Raw genomic sequence first — 26,452 nt, forward strand, 5'->3', positions numbered from 1 at the left:
AGTCCAGACTTCAGACACAAGGCATTTTCAACTCCAAGCAAATTTCATTTCCCTGGAAGGGTAAACAACAAAGCTTATTACAGATTTGGTGCTGAGGAGTGAGGGAAAAGGGTCAGGAAAAGCTTCTCGGGGGGAGGACTCATCCGGCTGAGACAAGAAGGAGCAGTAAAACGTGCGTATCAGAACTAGAGCTACTGGGCGTCAGCTCCGGTAGGTGGCCCGAAGGAGCCTTCCGCGACCGCGCCTCAGCCGAACTCCTAGAGTTCCAGGTCTCAGGGTTGTCCTCTCCCTTTCACCACTCGCGCTCACTGTCGTTAAGTGTCCGCCTCCGGCCATACCCGGACTGCAGCAGTCGTGCGTCTGCGCACTCAAGCAAAGCGCTCGCTGGAAGTGGGGGCGGCTGCCGGAAGTGTGACCTCTAGCTCCCTGCTCGCGGTTCCCATCCGGGGTCGTGGCGGTCTTCCGGGTGTTCCTGACAGGGCTTTCTACGCCTTTTTTTTTCGGCGACTTTTTGGTCTTCCGCTTCTTGCTACCGCCCCGAACCTCCCACACGCTTGCTAGCCCTGTCTTTTCTTCTGTCGCTCCTCCCCGGCCGCCGCGCCTGGGGTTTAGATTGCAATCCGGATCCAGAGCCAGGCCTAGCCCTTCCGCAGGCTTTTCGCTGGGGCGAAAGCTACTACCGTGCGCGCCGGACCCTCGCTGCTCCGGCCTTGGAGCTTCTGGGCGGGCAGTGCCGGTTGGCCCTGCTTAGACTTCCCCAAGGACACCTGTGAGTTAGTGGGTTTCGGAAAAGGACGCAACCGGGTAGGCCCAGGTCGGGGGGGCGGGGCTCGGGGAACTTTTCCTGAAACCGCACTTTTATGTTTGCGTGGGAAGTTCCGGCATTATTTCTTAGACGTCCCGGACATATGGGCGTCCCTCAAGCTGTTGCACTTTTTGAAGAATCTTAGGACCGCTTACTTTTTCCACTCGTTTCCCTTCCTCGCGCCCCGTTCTCAGTCTAGGACCATAAGAGAAAGATTGTCTTGGGACCTCTGCATGGTGTTTCAAAGGGTGGTGAAAAACTAAGGTAAATATCTGGATTAATATTTCAAAATTTAAGACTTTAATTAAATGGGCCTCAGTTCATTTTACAGGAAAGTGTACCAGTCTATCACAGTCTGAAGTCTATCAGATTGTACTCTTCCCGTTAAGCCTCTGTGGTTAGACTCTTCATCTCTGTAGGCCAGAACACCATGGTGTTTGTGTCTCAGTATCTGAATTATTCAAATACCCTGTCTTGTTTTCTCTCTTTTAGTTCTTTGTTTAACACAGCAGTAGTTCTTTAGATAGTGGATACCAGTAGGGTGAGCAAAAAAGAAAGAAACAAACTGTAAAACTCAAGCTAATTCGAAACTTGTTAACAAATACGTGGTATGTGATTTTGTGAGGAAAGATCATAACTGAACACTAGATCTGTGTTTGTCTGATCCATAACATACTATTTTTGTATATATTGCCTTGTATGGTTTATTAGTACAGATTTTTAACGTGGACAGCCAAAAGGCTCATAGTAGCTAGCCAGTGATGGTAATATGATTTTGTTGGTGTTAGCCCCAATTATGTCTAATCTGGAAATGCTCCATGATATGGGCTTTATGTGAAACAGGCCATATATCAATCATTTAGGAAACGTCCATTTCAAACTACATGACAACATTATTTTTTAACTCTTGGATGGAATCTAATTCTTAATAAAAAGGAATGTCCTTTTCAAAACCTTCAGGTAGTTTTGACAGTGGGTGAGCAGGATTTAGGAATTGGGCTTTTTGGTCTGTGGAGAAAAGTGAGTTTAGGATATCAAAGGCATTTGGACAAAGTGGACAGATAACTTGATTTAGTTCCCACAGTCTGGCTTTTGGCTTTTATCCTAGGGAGATTCTGCTTTCTAGGAAATTCTGATGAAGGAATTATATAACCTAGAAAGTTCTCTAATTGATTGGAGGAGAGATCAAGTTTAGGACAGAAATTCCAGGTCGTGTGTTACAGGAGCAAATACCGTATCAATAGGAATTACTCGGTAAACTACTCTTAAACAGCCTTGTTTCTCATGTATGATTATTTACAAATAAACCTGTGTAAATATCCCATTGTGTCAACCTTAGTCAAGAAGCAACTTTAAGATTTTTTCCTTAAGACAAGAACCAATGCAATGGTTTTAAAACACACCAAAAGTTTGTAGATTATCGTATTTTATAGTCATGTACGTATTGAGAAACTGATAACTTTTAAGCTAAGAAAAACGGGATACCTCCAATATCTGGATTTTATTTATTTATCATGGAATTTCTTATACTTGCTACCACAGCTAATGTGGAGTAGTGTTTTATGTAGATCATCAAGTAGACTTAGTGAAGAAGCCTTTCATTCAGAATATAAAGAAAAAGATTTAAAATTTTGTGGAGGTCTCCTTAATGCTACAGTGGTAATAGGTTTGCTGGGTTTTATACTCTAAAAGTCCATTCTGTTTAAAAGATGATCCCTTGTATTGTTTATGATAGATTATTATTTTTGGATTATTTTAGATTATTCTTCATCAAAATCACAAGAAAAAAAATATTAGAAGGAGGAACTGAAATTCATAGACCTTTGTTTTACTTTATCATGGTCATGCAGATGGGGCATTGAATGCCATTGGTTAATTCCATAGGAATGATCCTACTGTGAGGGCTGGCCTAGTTATGAGCTAGACTTGAGGGCCAAGATTCATAATGAGGAGAACCTGACAGGTATTTTGTTGTGGAGGGACTGTAAAAGTTTTGATGCTTATCTGGGAATTTGGGATAGGCTGAACAGGATATCTGCCCTAAGGTAAACTTTTGGCTAAGTAATCACTGTAAGCTCTTAAGCCTTGGATAATTTGGTCATTAGCTTTGTTGAGTGCTACTGGGCCACGAGACACCTTTTGACTTAATTCCCAATTTGGATCTTAACATATCATGGGATAGAAATAAGTTGAAGTCTGGGCTATCATGTCATTTGGGATCTTCAAGTCTGAATGCATGTATATGGGACTTGATGCGGGTCCAGAGGAAAAACACAAGCATATAATTCATAGATGTAAACAGAGTGTGTCAAATTTTAACTATGAACTGATTTAAATAAATCTGAAAATAGAATATTTTAATTTTAGCTTTTCTGAATATAAATTCCTTCCCTTGTTCGAGCAGATCTATAGTATCTGTATTCCAACGAAATGAAATACCAAGAAAAATTCATTATTTAAATTTTGAACTAAATATAATGAATTTTAAATATAATGAATTTGAATTAAATATAATAAGTTATATTTAATGTCATTTTCTCATGAATCTTAGGATAGGAATTATGTTTATGGGAGTTTGGTCAGGGAAACAGAATAAAGAAAGCCAAAAAGGAAAGAGCATGATTCTGGGGAAAATGATAGAGCAAGTCTTTAGTTACTTGTCTTGAATCTTGCTTTCTGTGATTGAGTGTACTTTATTAATAAAGGATTGTCTGGAATCCTTCTTGGTTCAAGATAATTTCCATTTCCTCTGAGCAGTGAAAATCAGTGAGTACAATTTAGCACTTATGCTAGGATTGATTGTTTTCGAAAAATCTCCTCTGGTAAGAGGTACAGACCTGTTGAAGAGAGTTGATAAATTTTTGTTTTCTGGAGGTAACACCTTGTCTCTTGTACAAATTAGGGAGTTGGGCACTTGGGATGAGATCTGATGGTGGCCCAAGACTCTTGTTCACAATGAAGCCTGGACTGGTGAATCTCATTATCTGTGTTCTCATTTTCTGTGTATCTGCCAGTATTGGGTATTTAAATTTCACAAAATTGAAAAAAAAAATTTGTATGAGTGATTTATTAGTTTCTCTCCAGCTCTTTGTCTTTTACTCTCCTATTTTCTCTTGCTCCAGCTTTTCCAGCCATCTGGTCTCAATACCCAAAGGCAGCTACATTTCTTTTAGCTACTTAAGTGTTATTTTCCTCTGTTCTTCTAAAAAAAAAAATGCTTAAAAAACTTCTATAGCTTGTTTTTAAATTTGACATCTGCTGAAAATGAGGATTTAGCACCTTTATGTACCCTCTCTTATCATTAAATTATAATGTATATGAACATGTAACTAACATACATGTAATCCTTTAATATGTAATAAATGATATACAATAATTTTATTACAGTTTTTGTCTAAATTAGTATTTTTAATGTTTGTGTTATTGTGAGAACCACGTAGGTCATGATTATATTTTCTTTTTTATATGATTTTTGGTTTTTTTTGTTGTTTATTAATTTCTTTTCAACTTGCTACTTTTCTGTTTCTATGATTATTTCTTATCTGTTAGCAAAATTCCTTTCTGTGGTCAGATACATCAGATAATCTGTCAGTAAAGTTATAAGTTTTTTTCTTCTTGGCTATCTTCTTGAAACCCTTTATCTTCTCGGCTCTAATTCAAACTGATAGCTTCCCTTCACCATCATCGGAGGGAATTTGCTTTGTCTCTGCCCTAGAGCAGATCTCCCTTTTCCTAGATCCCAGGTTTTGTTTTGTTTTGTTTTTTGATACCTTGCATGTCTGAACATGTTTTTGTTCTCCCTTGCCTTGTTATTATAGCTGGGTATGGAATTACTTCTTGAGAACATTTTCTTCAGAAGCTTGAAGGCACTGACTTCATTGTCTTATTGTTTCCTCTGTTGCTGTTAGGGAGTTTAAAGACATTTTGAACTTTTATAACATTTTCCTCTTTTGTAATATTTCATAAGCTTCTTTTTCCTGATATTCTGAAATTCACCATACTTTGATGCATATTTATTTTTTAATGTACTTTGTACTCATTAGGTTCTTTAATTCTCAGGATTGGTTTTCTTCAGTCCTGGACATTTCCTTGTTTTATTTATTTGTGTTTTCTGTCTTCTACAGGAATTTCTGTTATGTTTGATGTTTGACCGTATAATTCGATTCTCTTATATTTTTCCTCTTACTGTCCTGCCTCCTTTCTACCCTCATCTGTTTTTCCTTTTTGTTCTAAGAGATTTCCTCAGTGTTATCTTTTAACTTTTTACTCAATAGTTCTGCTTTCAATTTTGTGATTTCCAAGAGACTTTTTTTTTTTAAAGATTTTATTTATTTATTTGAGAGAGAGACAGTGAGAGAGAGCATGAGCGAGGAGAAGGTCAGAGGGAGAAGCAGACTCCCCACGGAGCTGGGAGCCCGATGCGGGACTCGATCCCGGGACTCCGGGATCATGACCTGAGCCGAAGGCAGTCGTCCAACCAACTGAGCCACCCAGGCGTCCCCCAAGAGACTTTTTTGATTTTTAAATAGTATAGTCTTTTTTTTGTTTCCCCTTAGGCAAAGAACTTTATTAACCTTGTTTCCAACTTTCTTCCCACGCTTTTTCAGCTTAATTAGCTGCAATGAATGAATTGTGTATAAACAAAATTGAAAAGAGCTGCAGTATCCAAGGGGTTTGGGCACAAAAATATTAGAGATCTAGATTTTGTTAGATCCATGAACAGAATTTTAAAAAGCAGTCATACTTTAAAATAGCAGCTCCCAGTAACTTCTTCAAGTTTTATCTTCTTCAGAAGTTGACTCAGTTTAGTTTGCTTCATTCTTGGAAGCTTCTTCTGAGTTCTCCATAAGATCTGGAACTTCATCATCCTCCTCCTCTTCAGTAGCAAGTGGGGCTTTTCCATCCACAGATTGTTTGGGCTGAGCTTCAGCCAGTCTCCTTGAACGGTCAGACTGTCTGCACTGAGTTGGTTTAAGACCCTGGGTAGGATTTCTGTCAGCTGCTTTGTCTCAGCGTGGCCTTTAATGGAAAGTGTTTGCTGCTAGCGATTCCTGAACTTCGGGGTTGTTAAAACAGATCACTGTTCCTTGGTTTGTGAACATACTCACTTCTTCTATACCAGAGATATTGTTTACCCCTAACTTTTTAAGCTGTAGCTGTTCTATGAACCACCTTCTTTCCGTGAGCAATTCCTTTCCCACTAATGCACACTAGTACTTGCCTTTGGTGAGTTTCTTCTGGTTCGTGATAGCTTCTTTCATCTTGTTGGAGTGGGAATGGGACTGTGTGTGGGGAATAGGGTTGGTGCTGGGGTTCATGGGTGGACCAGCTGAGATTCTTCTTCTTCTTCTTTTAAAGATTTATTTACTTATTGGAGAGAGAGAGAGAGAGAGAGAGAGAGAATGTGTGAGCAGGGGATCCCCTGCTCCCCTGCCAGGTTCCCCCTGGGCAGAGAGGGAGGGAAGCAGATTCTGTGCTGAGGACAGGAGGCGGATGCAGGGCTTGATCTCACAACCTGAGCTGAAATCAAGAGTTGGTTGCTCAACTGACTGAGCCACCCGGGTGTCCTGAAAACAGCATATTCTTGTTTTATGTATGGAGTGTTTTTTAATTTTTTTTTTTTTTTTTTTTTAGTTTTAACTTGTTCTTGGCATTGTTTTTGTTTATTTCTTGATCTTTTTTTTTTTTTTCTAATGGTGATCTGTGGATGTTTATTTTAAGTGAGAGGTACTGGAAATCTGATTGCAAGCTCTTTGTAAATGGGTGGACAGTTCAGTAGTAGGCTTCACTGTAGCTTCCCAGCAGGCTTAACTTTTCCTTGGAAAACTGTTACTATATTATAGGCTCTCTGGTTACCATATTATATAGTTTCTTTCTCAGTTACTCCATAGATGAGTTTTCTTGTTGCCTGTGTTGGGAGGTGGGCTGGGAATCCTATTTTCACTTTGTTGATTTTTCTTAATATTTGCTTTCAGTTTGTTACCTGAACCTATTCTTTGCAAGTTTACAGCCTTTTGGGATGAGTCATTGCAAAGTATAAATATCTAGTCTCTTACCTGGTCACTGAATGATTCTGATTGCTTTGTACAGTAGGCCCCCTCCTCCTCATCCACAGTGGAGATAGTCCAAAATCCCTAGGGGATGCCTAAAACTGGGTACTGCTGACCCCTATATATACTATGGTTTTATCCTCTACACACATACCTATAATAAAGTTTAATTTACAAACTCAGCACAACAACAACTAATAAGAAAATGGAACAATTATAATAATCTACTGTGATAGAAGTTTTATGAATGTTGTCTCTCAGAATATCTAATACTGTATTCACCCTTCTTGTGATGATGCTATAGTTGATAAAATGCCTATGTGATGAGATGAAGTGAGGTGAATGATGTGTGTATTGTGACATAGCGTTAGGCTGCTGTTGACCTGAGGTTATGTCAAAGGAGGATCATTTGCTTCTGGGCTGCAGTTGACTGCAGATAACTGAAACCACAGAAAATGAAGTCATGGATAAGGGGGGACTATTATATATAAAATTTTCCCATTGCTGTGGAACAAGCTCTCTTTTACTAGATGTCCTTTATATAAGTTATTTAGACTTTAAAGGGAATCTTGGAATTTTAGAGTTATTAGGCAGTACAGATTCCTTCCCTTTTTTGAGGAGATCTCTAAGAAGATCTGTAAGATCTGTATCTTAGGAATCGGCTTATCTTATTATGGCTTATACCTTTGAATAAATTAGATTGGGTATAAATAAACACAAGAATTGTATGGCTTCATTAAATGTCTGTATTGGGTGTTTTTTTAATTATCAGAGTAGGTGGTGATAACTTTATTTCTGAAAGATCTGTTGATATTAGGGCAAATTTTGAAGAAATTAGAAACTTGCATATATTTTACTATCATTTGAATAATAATTATCTTAATCTAGATATAAAATTCATTAGCAAAAAAAAAGTTAAAAAAATAAAATTCATTATTACCAAGTTTTTTGTTATGTTTAGTGGGACATATTGATGTTTAAACTTTTGAAGTAACTTTGCAAATGAAATTCATAACTTGGTAACTAATTGCTTTTAAATAGTAGATGTTAGTTAATAAAGAGTTCAGTATATTTAAGATATAATAATTTGTCTTTTAAAACTATTCTAGGTAGAAGAATACATGTTCACTTTTAGTGAACAAGAGCATGTTCCCAAACTCAATTTTGGGTCGCCCGCCTTTCACCCCAAACCATCAACAACATAACTTCTTTGCCCTCTCGCCAACTCTTTATTCACACCAGCAGCTTATAGATGCACAGTTTAACTTTCAGAATACAGAGTAAGTACAGTGATATTTTGGTCCGTATCATTTATAAATTTTGTTTTCTACTTGACAGAAACCCTTTTTATATGAAACATTTGAAGTTAAAATGTCATTTTCTTACTTTCTTTTGATCAGTGAAATATTTAGTTTTTATGAAATTGGTTTTTTGTTTTTAAGGTAAAAGTGTTTATTACTACTGTTTTTTATGTGTTTTCGGTAGCTTGTCAAGAGCTGTGTCTTTACAGCAGTTGACGTATGGAAATGTCAGTCCAATACAGACCTCAACATCTCCGTTATTTCGAGGAAGGAAGTAAGTACTTCTTAATTATTTTAGAAGAAGAGTTGGGATTTCTCAGAACTGTAGATCAGTGTTTCTTATATTAAGATTGGATGGGTACTATCCCCTAAATTTTATTTTCTGGAACCTGTGTGATCAGTCCTATCAGAGAATTTTAAAACTTCTACTATATATTTAAAAAATTTTAGGGATGTTTTTATTGATTTATTCCCAACACTGCAAATTTTAGATGGAATGAAGCTATATTTCTTCAGAATACTACTATGAATTGAAATATTAACTAAATTAGGCAGTTTTCTGTATTAGTTTGCTGGGGCTACCATAACAAAGCACAACAGCAACAGAAATTTATTTTCTCACAATTCTGGAGGCCAGAGGTCTGAAAGATCAAGGTCCGGGCAGGTTTGGTGTCTGTTGAGGCCTGCCTCCTTGGTTTGTAGATGGCTGCTTTCTCTGTGTCCTACATGGTCATTCCTCTCTGTTTTGTGTGTCCTAATTTGCTCTTCGTCTGAGGACACGAGTCATACTGGATTAGGGCCCACTTTAATGACACCACTGTAACTTTTTTAAAGGCCAAATGTCCAAAACTACATTTTGAGGTACTGGGAATTAGGGCTTAACTAAGAATTTTGAGGGTACACAGTTCAGCCCATAATACCTTCTTTACAGTAAAGTTTACGATTGATTTATCACAGTCTTACACAGGTAAGGTTCCATAATAACTATTATTTTAGTAAAAATTTCTACATGACTTAAAGCTTTCTATAGAGAAATCAGAGTCAGTTAATCTTAACCAATTAAAAGAAATGGATGTATCACAAAGTAATTGTAATAGAACTTTAGAGATGATTATTAAAATAAAATTGGGCAGTACTGGCAAGATACTACTGTTTAAAGCCTGTGTAGTTATTCCATAACTTTATGTCCAATTTAAAATAACACTAGCTAAGAAATAATTGGTCACTAAATTGGCATTGTTCTTAGGACTTTACAAATAATTTGATTAAGTTTCACAACACTCTATGAGGTATGTTACTTCTCTTCTTTTGAGAAAGATGAAGCATACAGAGGCTAAGCAACTAGTTATTCAGGTGGAAGCATACTGGGATTTGAACCCAGGTGGTCTGGCTCTAGATCCTCTGCTTGGAAGCACTGTGAGTTGTACTTCACAGTTGTTGTGGAAAGCTATATAATGATCCTAAAAGTATTGACTTTATTCAGATTTTAATATTTTTGAAGTTGTCTGATAGCTAACTTCTGAATCACAAATGAAAGTTAATTCCATTGGCTCATAGTTACACATATTTTAAAAACTAAAATTGGCATTCTCAATAGAAGCTATTCAGCATATAAAGCTAAATCACTTTTATGTTAAAAGATCTTAAATATACTCTTATGTTGTTAGCACTGTATATTTTTACCTGAGTAGGAGTTCCACTTATTTCATGGATCAAGGAGTGAGGAATTGGTGTAATCCTAAAGGAGTGTTATAATAAAAACCTTCAAGTGGCTATGATCCATGGAATTTTAGAGCTTAAGGGAACCCAGACCAATTCCCATAACCTAAAGTGTTATCTGTATGAACAACTTAATGTATCAATGAAGTATTTTTTTAAACAAATAATTATTTTTTATTTCCTGTTGCTTTTTGATTTTGAAAATTATATGCCTTCAGAAAAATTTGAAGAATAGTACAATAAACCTGTATGCTATTTTCCTAGATTCATTAAAGTTGTGCTACATTTATTTATTTATTTATTTATTTATTTATTTTTTGCCTCTTTTTCTCTCTACTCCTTCTTTTTTTCTGAACCATATGAAAAAGCTGTAGACATCACTTCATTCTACCCCAAAGCACATCAGTGTGTTCCTCCTAAGAACAAGGATATTCTCCTCTATAACCAAAATGCGTTTGTCATGCCCAAGAAATTTAACATTAAGACTTTACTGTTATCTGAAATACAGTTAGTTTTCATATTTCTTTAGTTGTTCATTGTCTTTATAACTTTTTAATATCTTTCCAACTGATGAGCCAGAACATAGGTGGACTTAAAGACCTTTTAAATTTATATATATATATATGTATATACATATATATGTAATATTTTTTAAGATTTTATTTCTAAGTAATCTCTACACCTATTATGGGGCTTGAACTCACAACCTAGAGATCAAGAGTTTTACGCTTTACTGACTGACAGCCAGGTGCCCCTTAAAGAGCATTTTAAAATATAGAACACTCAGTTCACTTAATCTTACTCTCCCTATGTTAGAATTTGGGTTTTTATTGTTAGTGATCTGTGAATAGAAGTTTTCCTACAAAGTTTTCACTGGTGAGGTAAACATTGGGGTAGTTCAAATGTAGGAGATTAATTTTTTTATATGCATTGTTACTATTCATTTTTCCTAAGGTATTTTTTTAAGGGATCTTTTGTGCTTACAATAAATATTTAAAGATTCATAGAGAACTAATAATGTGGCCTTGCTGAAAAGAGTTGTTAATGGTGTTTGTTATTTATATATTTTTAATTGTTTTCTCTTTGTTATTAGACAGTTATAGCTTTAATCACTAAGGTATATTGCTTGTTTTCAGGAGATTAAGCGATGAAAAAAACCTTCCTCTTGACGGTAAACGGCAACGTTTCCATTCACCCCACCAAGAGCCAACTATAGTTAACCACATAGTGCCTTTATCAGGTGAAAGAAGATACTCAATGCCGCCATTGTTTCATACACACTATGTACCAGATATAGTCAGATGTGTTCCACCTTTTCGAGAAATACCATTTTTAGAACCTAGAGAAATCACACTGCCTGAGGCCAAAGATAAGGTAATAATAATGTAGATTTTAGTTTTTTACCTTTTGGGAAGTTTATAATGTATTAAAAACACCAGAAATACCTAATGTTTTGGATTAAGCTGAATATGCCTTTTTTGCTTTGTTTATTTAACACAGTTTTCTGTCTAAATTTGATTTTTTAAATTTTTTGTTAGCTGTTCTTTTATGGAAGTGCAGCTTTCCTGTCAGGAAATCAGATTTTTTCTGATTCATAAAAGTCTGGATTAGGGCTCAGAACATTCAATTTCTTAGTTTAGAGTACTCTGTTGTTACTTATTTTTATTATAGAGAAATACATTTTCATATAGTTATTGTAATAAAGTGTCAAAAAGCATTTTCTTTTGGGATATTTGTGTTATGAGGTTTTTGAATGTCAAAAATAAGAGTTCAGGAGTCACTGAGAAATGAATACATTCAGAGTGATACGACAAAGAAAGATTTATCTGAAATATTATTTTATGAAGAGTATTTCAAATAAATGAAATAAAGCTGTTTAATAATTATTTTAAAAATGACATTATCAGCACTGGGGAACCATGTGTTATTTAAACACTAATATTAGAAGCAAATCCAGCCCCCCAACCAAAAAAAAAAAAAAATCTAAGTAATTTGTAAGAGTTTATAACATAAATATCTGCATTCTCTTGGCTTGTCTATGGCTTATATTTGCTATTTTTGCATTTTCAAAGCTGCTCCATTTTTAAGAAATACGACATTTGTAGGCTGAGGAGAATGATCCTGAAAAGTGTAGTGACTTTGTTTTACTCATCTTTGGGTTCCTAGCAACCAGCATAGGTCTGGAATATAGTAAGTGTGCAAAAAGTGTTGGGTCAAAAAGGAACGCTTGCTTCATTCTTCATTTGTGCTGCTTTTTGTTCCTTTATCATTCTTTTTTTCTTTGAGAGAGAACTATCATGAAATTTGCTCTTTTTAGGTGTATGATTCAGTGATTTTTTAGTATATTCGCAAATTTCTACAACCATCACCACTATCTAATTCTAGTATGTTTTCATCATCCCCAGAAAAAGACTTGTACCTAGTAGCAGTCCCTTCCCCATCCCTTACCTTCTCACCCTACCTGCCTGCCTTTGGCAACCACCAATTGATTTTTTTATCTCTGGATTTACTTATTCTGGGCATTTCATGTAAATGGAATCATACATTATGTTGTCTTGCTTTTTTCACTTAGCATATTTTCTTTCTTTTTTTTTTTTTATTAAAGATTTTTTTTTTTTTTAAATTTATTTATTTGACAGACAGAGATCACAAGTAGGCAGAGAGGCAGGCAGAGAGAGAGGAAGGGAAGCAGGCTCCCTGCTGAGCAGAGAGCCCGATGCGGGACTCGATCCCAGGACCCTGAGATCATGACCTGAGCCGAAGGCAGCAGCTTAACCCACTGAGCCACCCAGGCGCCCTCACTTAGCATATTTTCAAGGTTCTGCATGTGGCATGTGTCAGTTCTTTGTCTTTTTTTATAGTTGAATAATACTCCTATTTTTTTATGCATTCATCAGCTGATCAACTTTGGGGCTGTTTCTACTCTTTGACTATTCTGAATAATGCCACTATGAATATCTGTGTACAAGTTTTTGTGTGGACATACTTTCATTTCCCTTGGGTATACACCTAGAAGTGAATTTGGGTTATGTGGTAACTCTATGTATAACTTTTTGAGGAACTGCCAAAGTGTTTTCTAAAGTGGCTACACTATTTTACTTTCTTACCAACAGTGCATAAGTGTTCTAGTTTCTCCGCATCCTTGCCGGCATTCATTGTTGTCTGTCTTTTTGATTATACCTATCCTGGTGGGTATGAAATGGTATCTCATTGGGATTTTGATTTCCATTTTGCTAATGACTAATGATGTTGGTCATCTTTTTATTTGCATATTGGCTATTTGTGTATCTTCTTTGAGTAACTGTCTATTCAGATCTTTTGCCCATTTTTTTTTTTTAAAGATTTTATTTATTTATTTGACAGACAGAGATCACAAGTAGACAGAGAGGCAGGCAGAGAGAGAGAGGGAAGCAGGCTCCCTGTTGAGCAGAGAGCCCGATGTGGGACTCGATCCCAGGACCCTGAGATCATGACCTGAGCCGAAGGCAGCGGCTTAACCCACTGAGCCACCCAGGCGCCCTCTTTTGCCCATTTTTAATTGGGTTTTTTATATTTTATTGTTGAGTTGTAACGAGCCCTTTATATATTCTCAGTATTAGACCTTTATCAGGTATATGATTTGCAGATATATTCTCCCATTCTATTGTTTGTCTTTTTCCTTTCTTGTTGGTGTCCTTCAAAACACAAAAGCTTTTCATTTTAATGAAGTCCAATTTATCTGTTTTTCTTTGGTTGCCGAGCATTTGGCATATAAGAAACCATTGCCTGATCCAGTGTCACAAAGATTAATGTCTGTGTGTTATTCTAAGAGTTTTATAGTTTAGCTCTTAGATTTAGGTCTTTGGTCCATTTTGACTTAATTTTTTTATGATATGAAGTAGGGATCCAGCTTCATTCTTTTGCTTAGTCCATTTGTCCCAGCACTACTTATTAAAAAGGTTCTGTCATTCTCTTGTTATTATAAAGTAGGAAAGCAGTTAGGCAAAACCAGGAGGAGAGAGGAAGAGGCAAAGTAAAATGGAAAAGACTACTTGAGAAGTTTTGGTACTGTTTCTCCCCCTACCCCCAACCCCCCATTCTTTCTCCTTTCTTTGCTTTTTCATTTTAAAGAAACTCTTGTAATGCTGTAATATGAAAGCCTGTGCTGTAAATCAAATCAGACCAATTCTTTGAGTGAATGTATAAGAATCTTTTACTATATGTGGGTTTTTAATGTATGTATGCAGGCTCATTTTTTATGGAATTTATAAGTATTGAAGCTTTCTGTATTTTTGCATGTATTTATATGTTTAATAGTTAACTATTAGAACTAACTAAATGCTAGTTCTGCATATAGACTAAATATATGTTGTCTTAGTAAATTTAATAACATAACTTATATTAGTCAGTATATATCATCTAGTGAAGTATAGTTCCATATCAATTAACTTTTTCTTCACTTGATAGCATAGGAAAAAATTCTCTTAAATCTTATGTTTTTGGAGTAAGTATTTATTTCAGAAAGGTAAAGATACATTATGTTGTTAAGCCAATTTCTTTGAGTGCTACTCTCTACTTGCTTAGTTGTAGGAAAAAGAAGGCAAACAATTGGTTCTGTGTTCATTCTTTAAGCAAACACTTGTAAAGAAAACTAACATTTATTGATGTCTTTTCTCTTCTCTAGGCATTCTACATATGTTATGTCATTTAGTCTTTTCAACAACCCCACGACATGGATATTATCCTAATTTTACTGAGGCTCAGAAAGCTAAATAACTTGCTCAATGTTACAGCTAGTAAGTGACACAACCGAGATTTGACCCTTGTCTCTGATAATACAAAGAGAAGGAATCTAAGGTGCTTAAAATCAGGGTTAGGGAGATGACATTCTTAGAACTGACTGTAACACCAGGTAATCTGTGATGGTAATAGCTAATATTAATAAGTATCTTTTTTTGCCAGCAGTGTGCTCAATGATTTGTATTGTGTACCTCTGTTTACCTCTGCTACAGCGTGAAGTGAATGGGAGCTTCAGTGTAAGATAAAAATGGGGTAGTGATTTTGGGCCTTGAATGCACAGTAGAATGCCATAGAAGTTTTTTGAGTAGAGGAATAGCACAATCAGATTGGCATTTTGGAGAAGATAGTTCTTGTGGTATAGTGGAGTTGAACTTGGAATAAGGAGGCCCTGCAAGATTGATGATTATTACCTTGAAGGCTATTAAATTCATTCAGATGAGATGTGCTGAAGCTTTCAGTTATGGCATAGGGTTGTGAGAAAGATGTGAGAGACTATGAGTAAGGACAATTGGTAGAATGTGTGGAATCATTGAATATAGGGAAGAGAGAGAGGGGCATTTGTAACTCCAATGATTTGATTTTGGACTACTAACAGAGATAAGGAATACGGATTTGGGATATATAAATTAATTGAGGGACTAGTCAAGAACTATTTGGAACTGTGGTAAGCTTTGTAATTTTTGTGCTCTTGAGGAAGCTTGTATTCTGCATATTGCACACTAAGAAAATAGGGCTAGGGGAAAATAGAGCTGGAGTAGGCTACTCAAAACCTAAACAATTTTGTAACCAGAACACTATCAAGAGTAATAATTGATACCTTGGGAAATAACTTGGTTAGACTGGGTAGGCGGCTTAGTATGGCTGGATGCTGCTGCAGGGTATATTAAAAATGTGCAAAATAGAGTTGAGATACTGCCTTGTGATGGGCATTGAGACAAGGCAGTTAAAGGTGGAGCTCTGAGTCAGTGAGGCTGCTGTTAGTAGACACAGAAGGAAATACATCAGCAGAGAGCTGTTTGAGACTGACAGGATGCTTTATTGAGTGGGAACCGTCAATTTAGTGGGAACCCAAATAGGTGGGAGCTTATTTTTAGTCGTGTTAGATCTATAAGGACTCCTACCTGTGCAGCAGCCAAACTAAGGAATTCTTTTTTTTTTCTTATGGTTATGATGTATAATTTCAGCTCCATGTACAAATTAATTCAACAAACATGTTGAATTGATACCGTTCACCTACTCACCAATTGTCTGTAAGCTAATTGGTATTGTAGAAAAATACGTTGTAGTTGAATTGGCAGTATATATTTCAGAAGCAAAGCGGGGACAGAGATAGGAATCCTGAAGTCACCTGTAATAAAAGTAATAATTGAAACACTTGGGAGTAGAGATTCTGTTTTTATTTATTATTCAGTGAATACTTGTGACTGCTGTTATCTATATGCTACAATGTTATATCACAGTATTGTGCTAAATATACATGATCACAGTCTCTTTACCATATACATACACTGTAGTGAGAGAATAGTCATTCAAATATATTTGTAAGTGCAGTGAAGGAAAATTGCAATGCTGAGAGAATGTTTTTGAGGTCAGGGATGGTCCTGTTTTGGCTGGTAATGTTTTAGCTGAGAACTGAAGGATGAGTAGGGGTTAATTAGTGAAAGTGTGGTAGGGTTGGAGAGAATGCTTCAGAGAGAAGGAACAGTATCTTCGAGGTTCCTACTATAGAGGGGAACATGGAGTAAGCAAGGAACTGAAAGAAGGCCAAGGTGGCTGGAGTTTGGTTGATTAGGGGAAAGTGGCTGAAGTGTGGTAGGGGAAGTGGGGAGAGGGCCAAAGACTAGTATGTTATTTTGGTGTTCAGCCTAAGAGCAGTGGTAAACTGCAGAATTGCCTCTGGTTGAGAATAATAACTAGATTAGATAGAGAAGAGGGTACTGAGGATTACTTCTAAGTTTTAGGCTTCTACGTGGATTCATGGTAGGATCATTCACTGCGGTGGAACAAAATGGAGGAGCAGCAATATTTATGTGTGTTTGTGTTTAATAGGAATTGGAGGATAAGCAGGGGCCTCATGAAGTCTGAGTCTCTAAAGACTCTAAAGTCTGTCTTTATCGTGCATTTGAAACATCAAATTAGATATTAGAGATGAAAGTTTTATATTATAGATCTGGAATTCACAGCAAAGATACTGACCAGCAATGTACGTTTGGTCATCATTGGCATATAGATGGTAATTGAAGCCAGGAGGGTGGATATGATTGTTCAAGGAGGAAAAAGAGCCTGGATTCAAGACTAAAACAATTTGTGGAAAGAATGGGAAAGCAGAAATGGAAATTAAAAGCATATATACAACTGTTTTTGGGAGGTTTTGCTGTAAAGGGTAGGAGCTAAAGATTTGAAATTAGAACAAAGATTTTTTTTAAGTTTGAAGAAACTTCAACCACATATAAATGTTTATGGGAAAGATTTAGTGGAGAGAGAAGAGATTAACTACTCTGCAAACAAAAGAACAGTCATAGTAAGATTCCTCAGAAGGTAGAAGCGGCATGGATCCTGCTTATAGGTAGAGTAATTGGCTTTAGGTAAGAGAAAAGCTTTTTGGAATTGGAGGATAGGAAGGGAAGATAGGTATAGATAACGAGGAAGTTTGTAGGTATGATATGGAGAAGTTAATGTGGAGTTCCCATAGTTGAGTGGCTTCCCCTGTTTTCTTTCTGAGTTATTGTGCAAGGTCATCTATTACGAGTGGGGAGAATGAAGTGGGATGTCCAAGGTTTGAGAATGGCGGAAGTTTGAAATAGCATTGGCTGAGTGCAGGAAATCAAGTTGTGACCAGAGAAATAGAATAGAGAACTTGAAACAATACTTGCTATACAGTGTAGATGACTGAGTGATCTAAGACTGGTGATAATAAATTTATTGTAATTAATATTATATCAGTCAACTGGTTCAGCCAGCTCCAAGGAAAGATTTTGTTAGTGAAAGCTTTTTTGAAACTTCATATTCTCCCTTTTGAAACTTAAAGATTTAAGATTCATTTAAAATGAATACCCTCTGAGTTTACTTTTTTCTTCCATTTCAAAATCTTTTGTCTGTTTTTCAAGTTGCTGTGTTAACAAACAACTCTTTAAGTAAGATATCTGAATTACCTTTCTGAATTAACTTTTATTTCACTCTAGCTTTTAGGTGAATATATGGTTGCCTGGACAAAAAAGAGGCTATAGAGGAATCAAGAGTTAATCAAGCTCCTGAATTCTATCTATTATAACTGTTCTTTGGAAATTCTGGTTAGTTTGAAGATATTATGTGAATTGAAGTAATTGATTTTGAATTTTTAGTTGAGATGAGGTTAGGCTGAGGTATTGTTGGTATTGATTGTAAAATAAAAAGATGATTATGAATGAATTACTCAAGTTTCTTGTATAATGTTAAATTTTGGAAAGGAGAAAATTTTATGGATTCTCTTGGCACCCTTGGAGTAACAGCTTAGGGACAGTTATAGATCTCTTAGAGGCTCTATCTTTACAAAAATTTTTTAAAAAGTTTCATTATTTTACTTATTTAGAAACAAATTTAAAAAGGGGATAAAATGTTTGTAAAGTGCTAGTTCACTGAATTTCAAATAATACAGTTGGCCCTTGAACATCACAGTGATGAGGGGATCCAGCCTCCTATCCAGTTGAAAATCTTGTGTAATTTTTGACACCCCAAAAACTTCTCTAATAGCCTACTGTATGTTATGTGTTTTAGGTACTGTATTCTTATAATAAAGTAAGCTGGACAACAAATGTTAAAATCATATGAAAGAAAATACACTTATAGTACTATACTGTATTCATTGAAAAAAGTCTAATAAGTGGACCTGTGCATTTCAAACCTGTGTTGTTCAAAGGTCAACTGTAGTTAAAATGTGTATGCCCGCATCTCCTACCTACCTCCTTTTTTCCCAGCTTTATTGAAGTGTGAATGACAAAAATTGTATATATTTAAGGTGTATACTATAATGTCTATAAATTGTGAAATGAATATCATAATCAAGCTAATGTCCTTCACCTCACTTAGTTACCATATTTTTTTGTGGTGAGAACAACTAAAATCTACTCTTTTAGCTAATTTCAAGTATATATAATGTATTATTATTAGTTAAAGTCAACGTATTATACATTGTATTTCTGGAACTATCTTAGAAGTGCAAGTTTGTATGCTTTGACCAACATCACCCCATTTCCCCCTTACCTCCCAGCTCCTGATAATTACCATTCTACTCTCTACTTATTTATTTGACTTTTTAAGATTTACGATAAGTGAGATCATGCAATATTTTTATGTCTAGTTTATTTAGCTTAATGTCTTCCAGGTTTGTCCATGTTGCAAATGGCAGAATTTCCTTCTTTGTAGGGCCAAATAATATTCCATTGTCTATGTATATTTGTGGGTATGTATGTATATTGTGTATATGAATGTGTATGGGTGTTTATATGTATATATAACACATTTTCTTTATCCACTTATCCATTGACAGACATTTAGGATGTTTCCATATCTTGGCTACTGTGTTTATTTTTTTATTTTTTATTTTTTTAAAAGATTTTATTTATTTGCCAGAGAAAGAGCACAAGCAGGGGGAGAGATAGGGAGAGGGAAAAGCAGGCTGTCTGCTTAGCAGGGAGCCCAATGTGGGACTTGATCCCAGGACCCCGGGATCATGATCCAAGCTGAAGGCAGACGTTTAACAGACTGAGCCTCCCAGGTGTCCTTGGCTACAGTGTTTAATGCTGCAGTGAACATGGAAGTGCAGATACTGCTTTGAGATAGTGATCTTATTTCTTTTGGATATATACCCAGAAGTGGAATTGCTGGATCATATGGTAGTTCTGTTTTTAATTTTTTGAGGAGCCTCCATATTACTGTTTTCCAATGTGATTGTAATATCACAATGTGAATGTAAAATTTACATTTTCACCAACAGTGTATAAGGGTTTCCTTTTCCTCTGTATTGTTGTCAATACTTGTTATCTTTAACTTTTTGATAATAGCATTTTAACAAGGGTAAGATGATACCTCATTGTGGATTTTATTTGCATTTCCCTGATGATTAGTAATGTTAAACATCTTTTCAGGTACTTGTTGGCATTTGTGTATCTTCTTCAGAAGAATATTTGTTCAGGTCCTTTGCACATTTTTAAATTGATTGCTGTTGAGTCATATGAGTTTCTTAGATATTTTGGATATTAACTCCTTATTGGATCTGTTGTTTGCAAATATATTCTCTCATTCTGTAGGTTCCTTTTTCAATTTGTTGACTGTTTCTTTAGCTGTGCAGAATATTTTTAGTTAGATGTAGTCCCACTGGTTGATTTTAGCTTTTCTTGCCTGTGGTTTTAGTATCAGGTCCAAAAAATCATTGCAAGACGATGGTCAAGGAGCTTTTACCCTATGCTTTCTAAAGAGTTCTACAGTTTCAGGTCTTACTTTTAAATCTTTAAACCACTTTGGGTTGATTTTTTTGTATGGTGTAAGATAAGGGTCCAGTTTCATTCTTTTACATGTAGATACCCAGTTTGCCTAACACTGTTGAAGAATATCCTTTTTGTGTAGTCTCTCCATTGTGTAGTTTTGGCACCTTTGTCAAAGATAAGTTAACTGTATATATATACAGGTTTATTTCTGGGCTCTGTAGTGGTTTGTGTGTCTGTTTTTATGCCTGTACCGTACTATTTTGATTACCATAGTTTTGTAATATAATTTGAAGTCAGGCATGTGATGCTTCCTTTGTTGTTCTTGCTCAAGAATGCTATAGCTTTTCTGGGTTATTTGTGATTCTATAGGACTTTTACCAGTGCTGTTTCGTGACAAATGCCATTGGTGTTTTCATAGGGATTGCATTAATTCTGTAGATTGATTTGTACTTTTTAACAATTTTAATAATTTTAATTCTTCTAATCCATGAATGTGGGATATCTTTCATTTTATTTGTCTTTTATTTATTTGTCTTGAATTTCTTTTTTTTTTGTCAATATTTTATAGTTTTCATTGTAGAGGTCTTTCACCTCCTTGTTTCACCTCCTTGTTTAAATTTATTCCTATGGCTCTATCTTTATAATGTATGTGTCAGAAAAGTGTATTTTTCTAAGGTATGTGTCTAAGGTGTATTTTCCTGTAGAAAATCTAGGCCAGGACTCTGCAGAACAGGTCCTCAAGTGAGAGATTGTTTTGTTTTTCCATTCTCCTTTTATTTCTTGGTCAAGTTCGGTAATAATACATGCCTAAAAACAATCAGACTTAAGGGAAAGAAATCAGTAATTCAAACGGCCTAATCAGTGTGCCATTTTATAAATTAGGAAGACTCTGCTCCACACAAAAACATAATAATTTAACACACTAACAAGGAGTGTGTGCTTTTGGCATGGCATTTTCCTGATTCTGTTTTATTTTAGCTAATTTTAAGAGAAAGGGAATTTAACATCAATAATGAATTTAAACTTTTATTGCATTCCTAGCTTTATTTTTCCAGAGTGATGTATATAACAAAGATTATGGCAGTCTTTGTTGCCTGAGGGGAGAGAGCAGGAGAAAGCCTGAGGAATTGCCAGTTTTTGTTGAAATGTTTACGAATTCATAACTAGTGTTTTTTGTACCATATTTAATTTTATGGGCTCCGGTCTTTGAAAGCTCCTTACAGAGTTATGTTTGTTGTTTCAGGTAGCACTCACATTTAGTCAAAAACCTGTTACTGTTTTCATATAGTATGTAATCAGGTCTTGGTAATCCTCTGTGAAATATTTTTTTCATTTTCTTTTACGTGGGGACCCAGCTAGCACAGACAGATGTAGAAGCTGCTGGTGACATGTAAAAGTTACACCTTAAGCTTTATTTATTGACACATTTAAAAACTTTTCTGAGGGTGCCTGGGTGGCTCAGTGGGTTAAGCCACTGCCTTCAGCTCAGGTCGTGATCCCGGGGTCCTGGGATCGAGTCCCGCATCGGGCTCTCTGCTTCAGCAGGGAGCCTGCTTCCCCCCTCTCCCTCTCTCTGCCTGCCTCTCTGCCTACTAGTGCTCTCTGTCAAATAAATTAAAAAAAAAAAAATAAATAAAAACTTTTCTGAATTTCAATCTATACATGTCCTTGATTGCTCGTGTTGACCTAAGACAGAAACTTCATTGGTAATTTCTTTGAGCCTGACTTTGAAGACAGGTTATAATACTTTTTAGGAAAAATGAACGTTTATATTTGGAAGAAACATTTATTTTAGTATTTTATTGGAGGTGAGACTTTTGTACAGTTTTGAACAGATGCAGCTTTTACTTATATTGAGAAAGAGATATCTTCTACAAGTACTTTTAAATTAAAGTAATAGACCTTGGGAGGTGGCCTAAACAGGTAGTATTGTAGACATTGAAACAACTATAAGAATAGTCTATTTTATGAATACTTTGTTGGAGTGATTTTTTAAACCAACATGGGAAATACATACTTCTGAGTGAAACAAAAGCAATTAAAGAAAGTTCCTGAAGTGCCGTTACTCATAGTGGGTTAAAGCCTCTGCCTTCAGCTCAGGTCATGATCCCAGGGTCCTGGGATCGAGCCCCGCATCGGGCTCTCTGCTCAGCAGGGAGCCTGCTTCCTCCTCTCTCTCTCTACCTGCCTCTCTGCATACTTGTGATCTCTGTCAAATGAATAAATAAAATCTTAAAAAAAAAAAAAGAGTGGGATTTGGTGTATATATTAAAAAAAATGTATGGTATTACATACATGATTTGAATATTTGATGACTGATATTTATCAGCCGAGGAGAATTCATATCATACATTCTGTCCCCTCTGAATTATAAGAACATTGAGCCATCTTCTGAAATATTTCTCTAAATTTAAGTAGTAGAAGTCATATTTCAGCATGTATGTACATTTATTTTGCGTTTTGTTTCATTTGTACTCTATATTCTATAATGGTGTCTGTTCTAGGATGCAGGAACATAATTTGATAATGTGAATCCCTAAGTAAATAGCTAGATAGTGAGGAGAATTCTTTTGTATAGAAACCTGTTAGTTCTCTGTTATAGCAGTACTTGAAAGAGAAGAAATGTTTCCATGAATGTAAAAAAAGGGAAAGGAACAAGTATATAGAATTTTATATTTTTCACATAATCATAAATTTTTTGTATAGGAATGTTTCTATATGGATATCATTTGGATGAAAGAACTTCTTTAATATGAGCATTGTTATGAAGAAATTTCTTCTTGCTACCCAAGAAAAGTAGTCATATGTAGGATAGTACCTACTATTAGTTCTAGGATCGTATTGATCTGCCTAACTGATTCTCTAGATCATGGGGTTGGCAAAACTTTTTCTATAAGGGCCAGCTAGCAAATATTTTAGACATAATGGGGTATGTGGGGTCCCTCTGTTAAATATTCTTTATTCTTTTCTCTCTTTTTGAAACAATGCTTAAAAAAATATAAAAATTATTTTGTTACTGCCTCTGCAAAACAGTCCAGGGACAGTATTTGGCTTACAGGCTGTAGTTTGCCAGTTCTGCAAATGAATAAAATTCAAGTTCAAGTGTTATTTAAAATTTTATATTAACCACTTTACTGGCAACTTCTTTCAAATCTTTTATAAACTTGGATGCTTTTAAAGAGGTTTTTATGGAAAATATCAAATATATGCAAAGATAGAATATAGTGACATAAATCTTCATATCACTGAGCTTTGAAAACTACCAAAATAACTATGAATTTTATTTCATCCATACCTGTCTCCCTCATTAATGTGAAGTACATGAAAGGTATATTATATTCATGAATATTTCAGCATTTTTTGTTATCTTTTTAATCTGTCCTTTTGCTTATGCCATACTTTTCTTTCTTGTTTACTGTAACTATTACAGTAAATAAGTAAGGCAAATTCTCCAACTCCCCCCCCCCCCCCTTTTTTTTGGCTATTCTTGGTCTTTTGCCTTTCAAATAAAATTTAAAGTTACTTTCTCAACTTCTAGAAACAAACCTCCTGGGTATTTTAGTTTATTTTGATGGTATTGACTCTAATTTCAGGAGCATTAACATCTTAACAATAGTTACCTGATCCATGAACATGGTATAGCTCTCCATTTATTTAGATTTTTAATTTCCCACATCAGTACTTAATAATTTTAAGTATACAATTTTCATATATCTTTTGTAAATATATTTCTAAATACTTACTGTTTTTTGCTGCCTTTGATAAGGTTTTAATATGTAGATTTCCAAATTTTTTTTTTAGTACTAGTATATATGCTTTATAGTCACTTATCTTTTTGGAAAATTAAAACATAAGAGAAAGAGCTTTGGTTTGATATGTTTAAATTTCCAGTAGTTTTATGGACAGGTCTTTATGGTGTGCTTTATTATCTGTAGGAGTGTTATTGTATTCTCAGTTTTCTTAGAAAAACTTTATATGAAGGGTGCCTGGGTGGCCCAGATGGTTGGGCATCTGCCTTGAGCTCAGGTCATGATCTCCAGCTCCTGGGATTGAGCCTCATGTTGGGCTCCCAGCTTAGCAGGGAGTCTGCTGCTCCTTCTCAGCCTGCGTCTCCCCCTGCTCAAGCTCTCTCTCTGTATCTCTCTGTCTCAAATGAATGTATAAATCTTTAAAAAATAAAGCAAGAGAAGAAAACAAAAAAAACAAAACAAAACAAAAACCCAAAAAGACAAAAAATTGACAAAGAATTGACCAGAGTCCTTTTGAGGCATTATTTTTTTCTGTCCTCTTATTCTCACCTTTCTTTCTGAGATACCAAAATTTGCATTTAACAAATACAAATAAAAGTGAGGTGCCTTTTCCTGTACTAGTTTTAAATTAGAATGGTTGGGCAGACTAGCTTTCCTAGATATATGGCTTTAGGAATCCTCTTGTCTAGTTATGTAGTATTCAGAAATATACTTTCTGAGACCTTTTCTCTCCTTTCTCTTAACTTTTATCTAGACTAGGATTTTTCAGCATTTTGGGTCAGATAAACTTTGCCATGAGGGATTGTCCTATTCGTCGTAGGCTATTCAGTGGCATCCTGGCCTCTCACTTGTAGATTCCAGTGACCACCCTGTGGCACGTGTCTTCCCTTCAGTTATGATAACTAAAAATGTTGCCAGACGTTGTCAGATGCCCCTGGGAGTCATAATCATTTTCATTCTGGACTGTGTTTTCTTTGTCCCTATGGCTCTCTACTGTTTAGTTTAGATTTCTCTTCCTGGTGGTTCCTGCTGGTGTGTTGCTCTAAGAAAGAAGCTTTCACTTTGTTTTGAGATTTCTGATCTTTCTGTGATCCTCTTGCATTTACCTGTGAACTCTTGGGTATAGTCTATGCAGCTCTCCCCCAGTTTTGGTTGCTGTTCTACTCTGAATTGGATTCCTCAATTTGAGGAAAGGGTCAGGAAGTACTACCTATAGGCAGTTTGATTTCTGGGTGGTCTCGCTTTAGGACTGTCCAAAATCTTTTTCCTTTTCTTCTTCTTAATGGGTCTTGCTGCTGTTGGTATTTGGTCCCAATTGCTCATATTTTGGGGTTCATGAGTAATATGTAATCATTTGTATTTGTTAGCCCTGTTTTATTTTATTTTGGTTTGGTTTCATATGTTTGTTTTTTTCTGGTTGCTCTATTTTTGGAGGGAGGTTATTAAAAACTATTAAAATAGTAATGTTAAGTGTATTAATATTGTTGTCAAAGGGATATTAAAAAATGATGTCTCTTTCATTGCCTAATTGCCCAGACTGCCTCTGCCTTCTTAAAATGTGTATTCTAAACATGACAAAAGAAAATGTTTTGTTTACTTATTTTTTTGTCAGTCTATTTAAAAATTCATTTTTTTTATTTAAAAAATTTGTTTCTAATGAAGTACAGTTGACATATAATAATATATTAGTTTTAGGTGTACAATATAGTGATTTGACAATTATGTATGTTAGGAAATGCTCACAACATTAAGTGTAATTATTCTGTCACAGTGTAAAGTTATAAATTATAATATCATTGATTATGTTCCCTATGTCCCACCTTTCAAACCTATAACGTAGTTATTCTGTAACAAAATTTTATCTCTTAATTCTTCTCACCTATTTTGCCATTCCTCCACTCCCTCCTTTTGACAACCACCACTTTGTTTTCTGTGTGTATGAGTCTGTTTCTTTGTTTTGTCTGTTTTAAGAAAACATTTTAAATGATGGGTGAGAGTTGTGCCTTGTCATGGGGAAGGCCTAGAGAGGGAGAGGTTGAAAATGCAAGAGAGATTTGGAAAAACTGATGGAAGTATTTGTGCCCTGGAAGGGACTAGGAGGCTTGGTACAAAAGTTTTGGTAGAAGTATTAACTTTGAACAGGGGAAGAAAACAGTTTGTCTGACAGAAGGGGTAAAGAGATGAGATTCATTCAGATGTGTTAGTTTGCAAAAAGTTTGCAGTTAGCAAGCTGAGGAATGTTATATCTGCTATTTTCAATTTTCTTAGTAAACTTTATGTGAAGTTATTTGCTAAAGAGAATAAGGTAAGTATAGGGGACTTGAGGAAAGAAGTAAAGATTTTAGAATGATGATGATGAAAAATGAAACCATACCTCTAACTAGAGGTATGGAAGTCTGAATGATGCTAAAGACTAACCTTAGGCTAGGCTTTAAAATATAAAGTTGAAAGATACCAGTTTTGTGATTTTAAAATTTTTTTCAGTTTTATGTTCTGATATAAGAGCTAAGGATTTTTCAGGACAGGTGTTAGACTGAGCATGACTAGAGAATAATGTTAAAGCATGATAAAAGAGTGGTTCAAGGGA

General features: G+C 35.5%; 1 protein-coding gene across 7 annotated transcripts in view; it reads left to right on the plus strand.

Annotated features, from left to right (window-relative positions):
- Positions 1–431: 431 nt before the first annotated feature.
- The window catches only part of TENT2 (terminal nucleotidyltransferase 2), a 69,838-nt gene continuing 43,817 nt past the window's right edge, over positions 432–26,452 (plus strand). For 2 of the 7 annotated variants that reach the window (XM_047729463.1, XM_047729468.1), the window contains exons 1-5: positions 432–769; positions 1,000–1,069; positions 7,965–8,135; positions 8,341–8,430; positions 11,012–11,249. In XM_047729463.1, the coding sequence (XP_047585419.1) occupies positions 8,002–8,135; positions 8,341–8,430; positions 11,012–11,249 (462 nt within the window). In that variant the 5' untranslated portion in view covers positions 432–769; positions 1,000–1,069; positions 7,965–8,001. Of the gene's footprint in view, positions 1,070–6,259; positions 6,399–7,964; positions 8,136–8,340; positions 8,431–11,011; positions 11,250–26,452 lie in introns of those variants that run through there. The other 5 variants (XM_047729465.1, XM_047729464.1, XM_047729467.1 and 2 more) reach the window with 5 other exon arrangements.

This window comes from Lutra lutra, chromosome 5 (assembly GCF_902655055.1).
Source record: "Lutra lutra chromosome 5, mLutLut1.2, whole genome shotgun sequence".
Classification (NCBI taxonomy): Eukaryota; Metazoa; Chordata; class Mammalia; order Carnivora; family Mustelidae; genus Lutra; species Lutra lutra.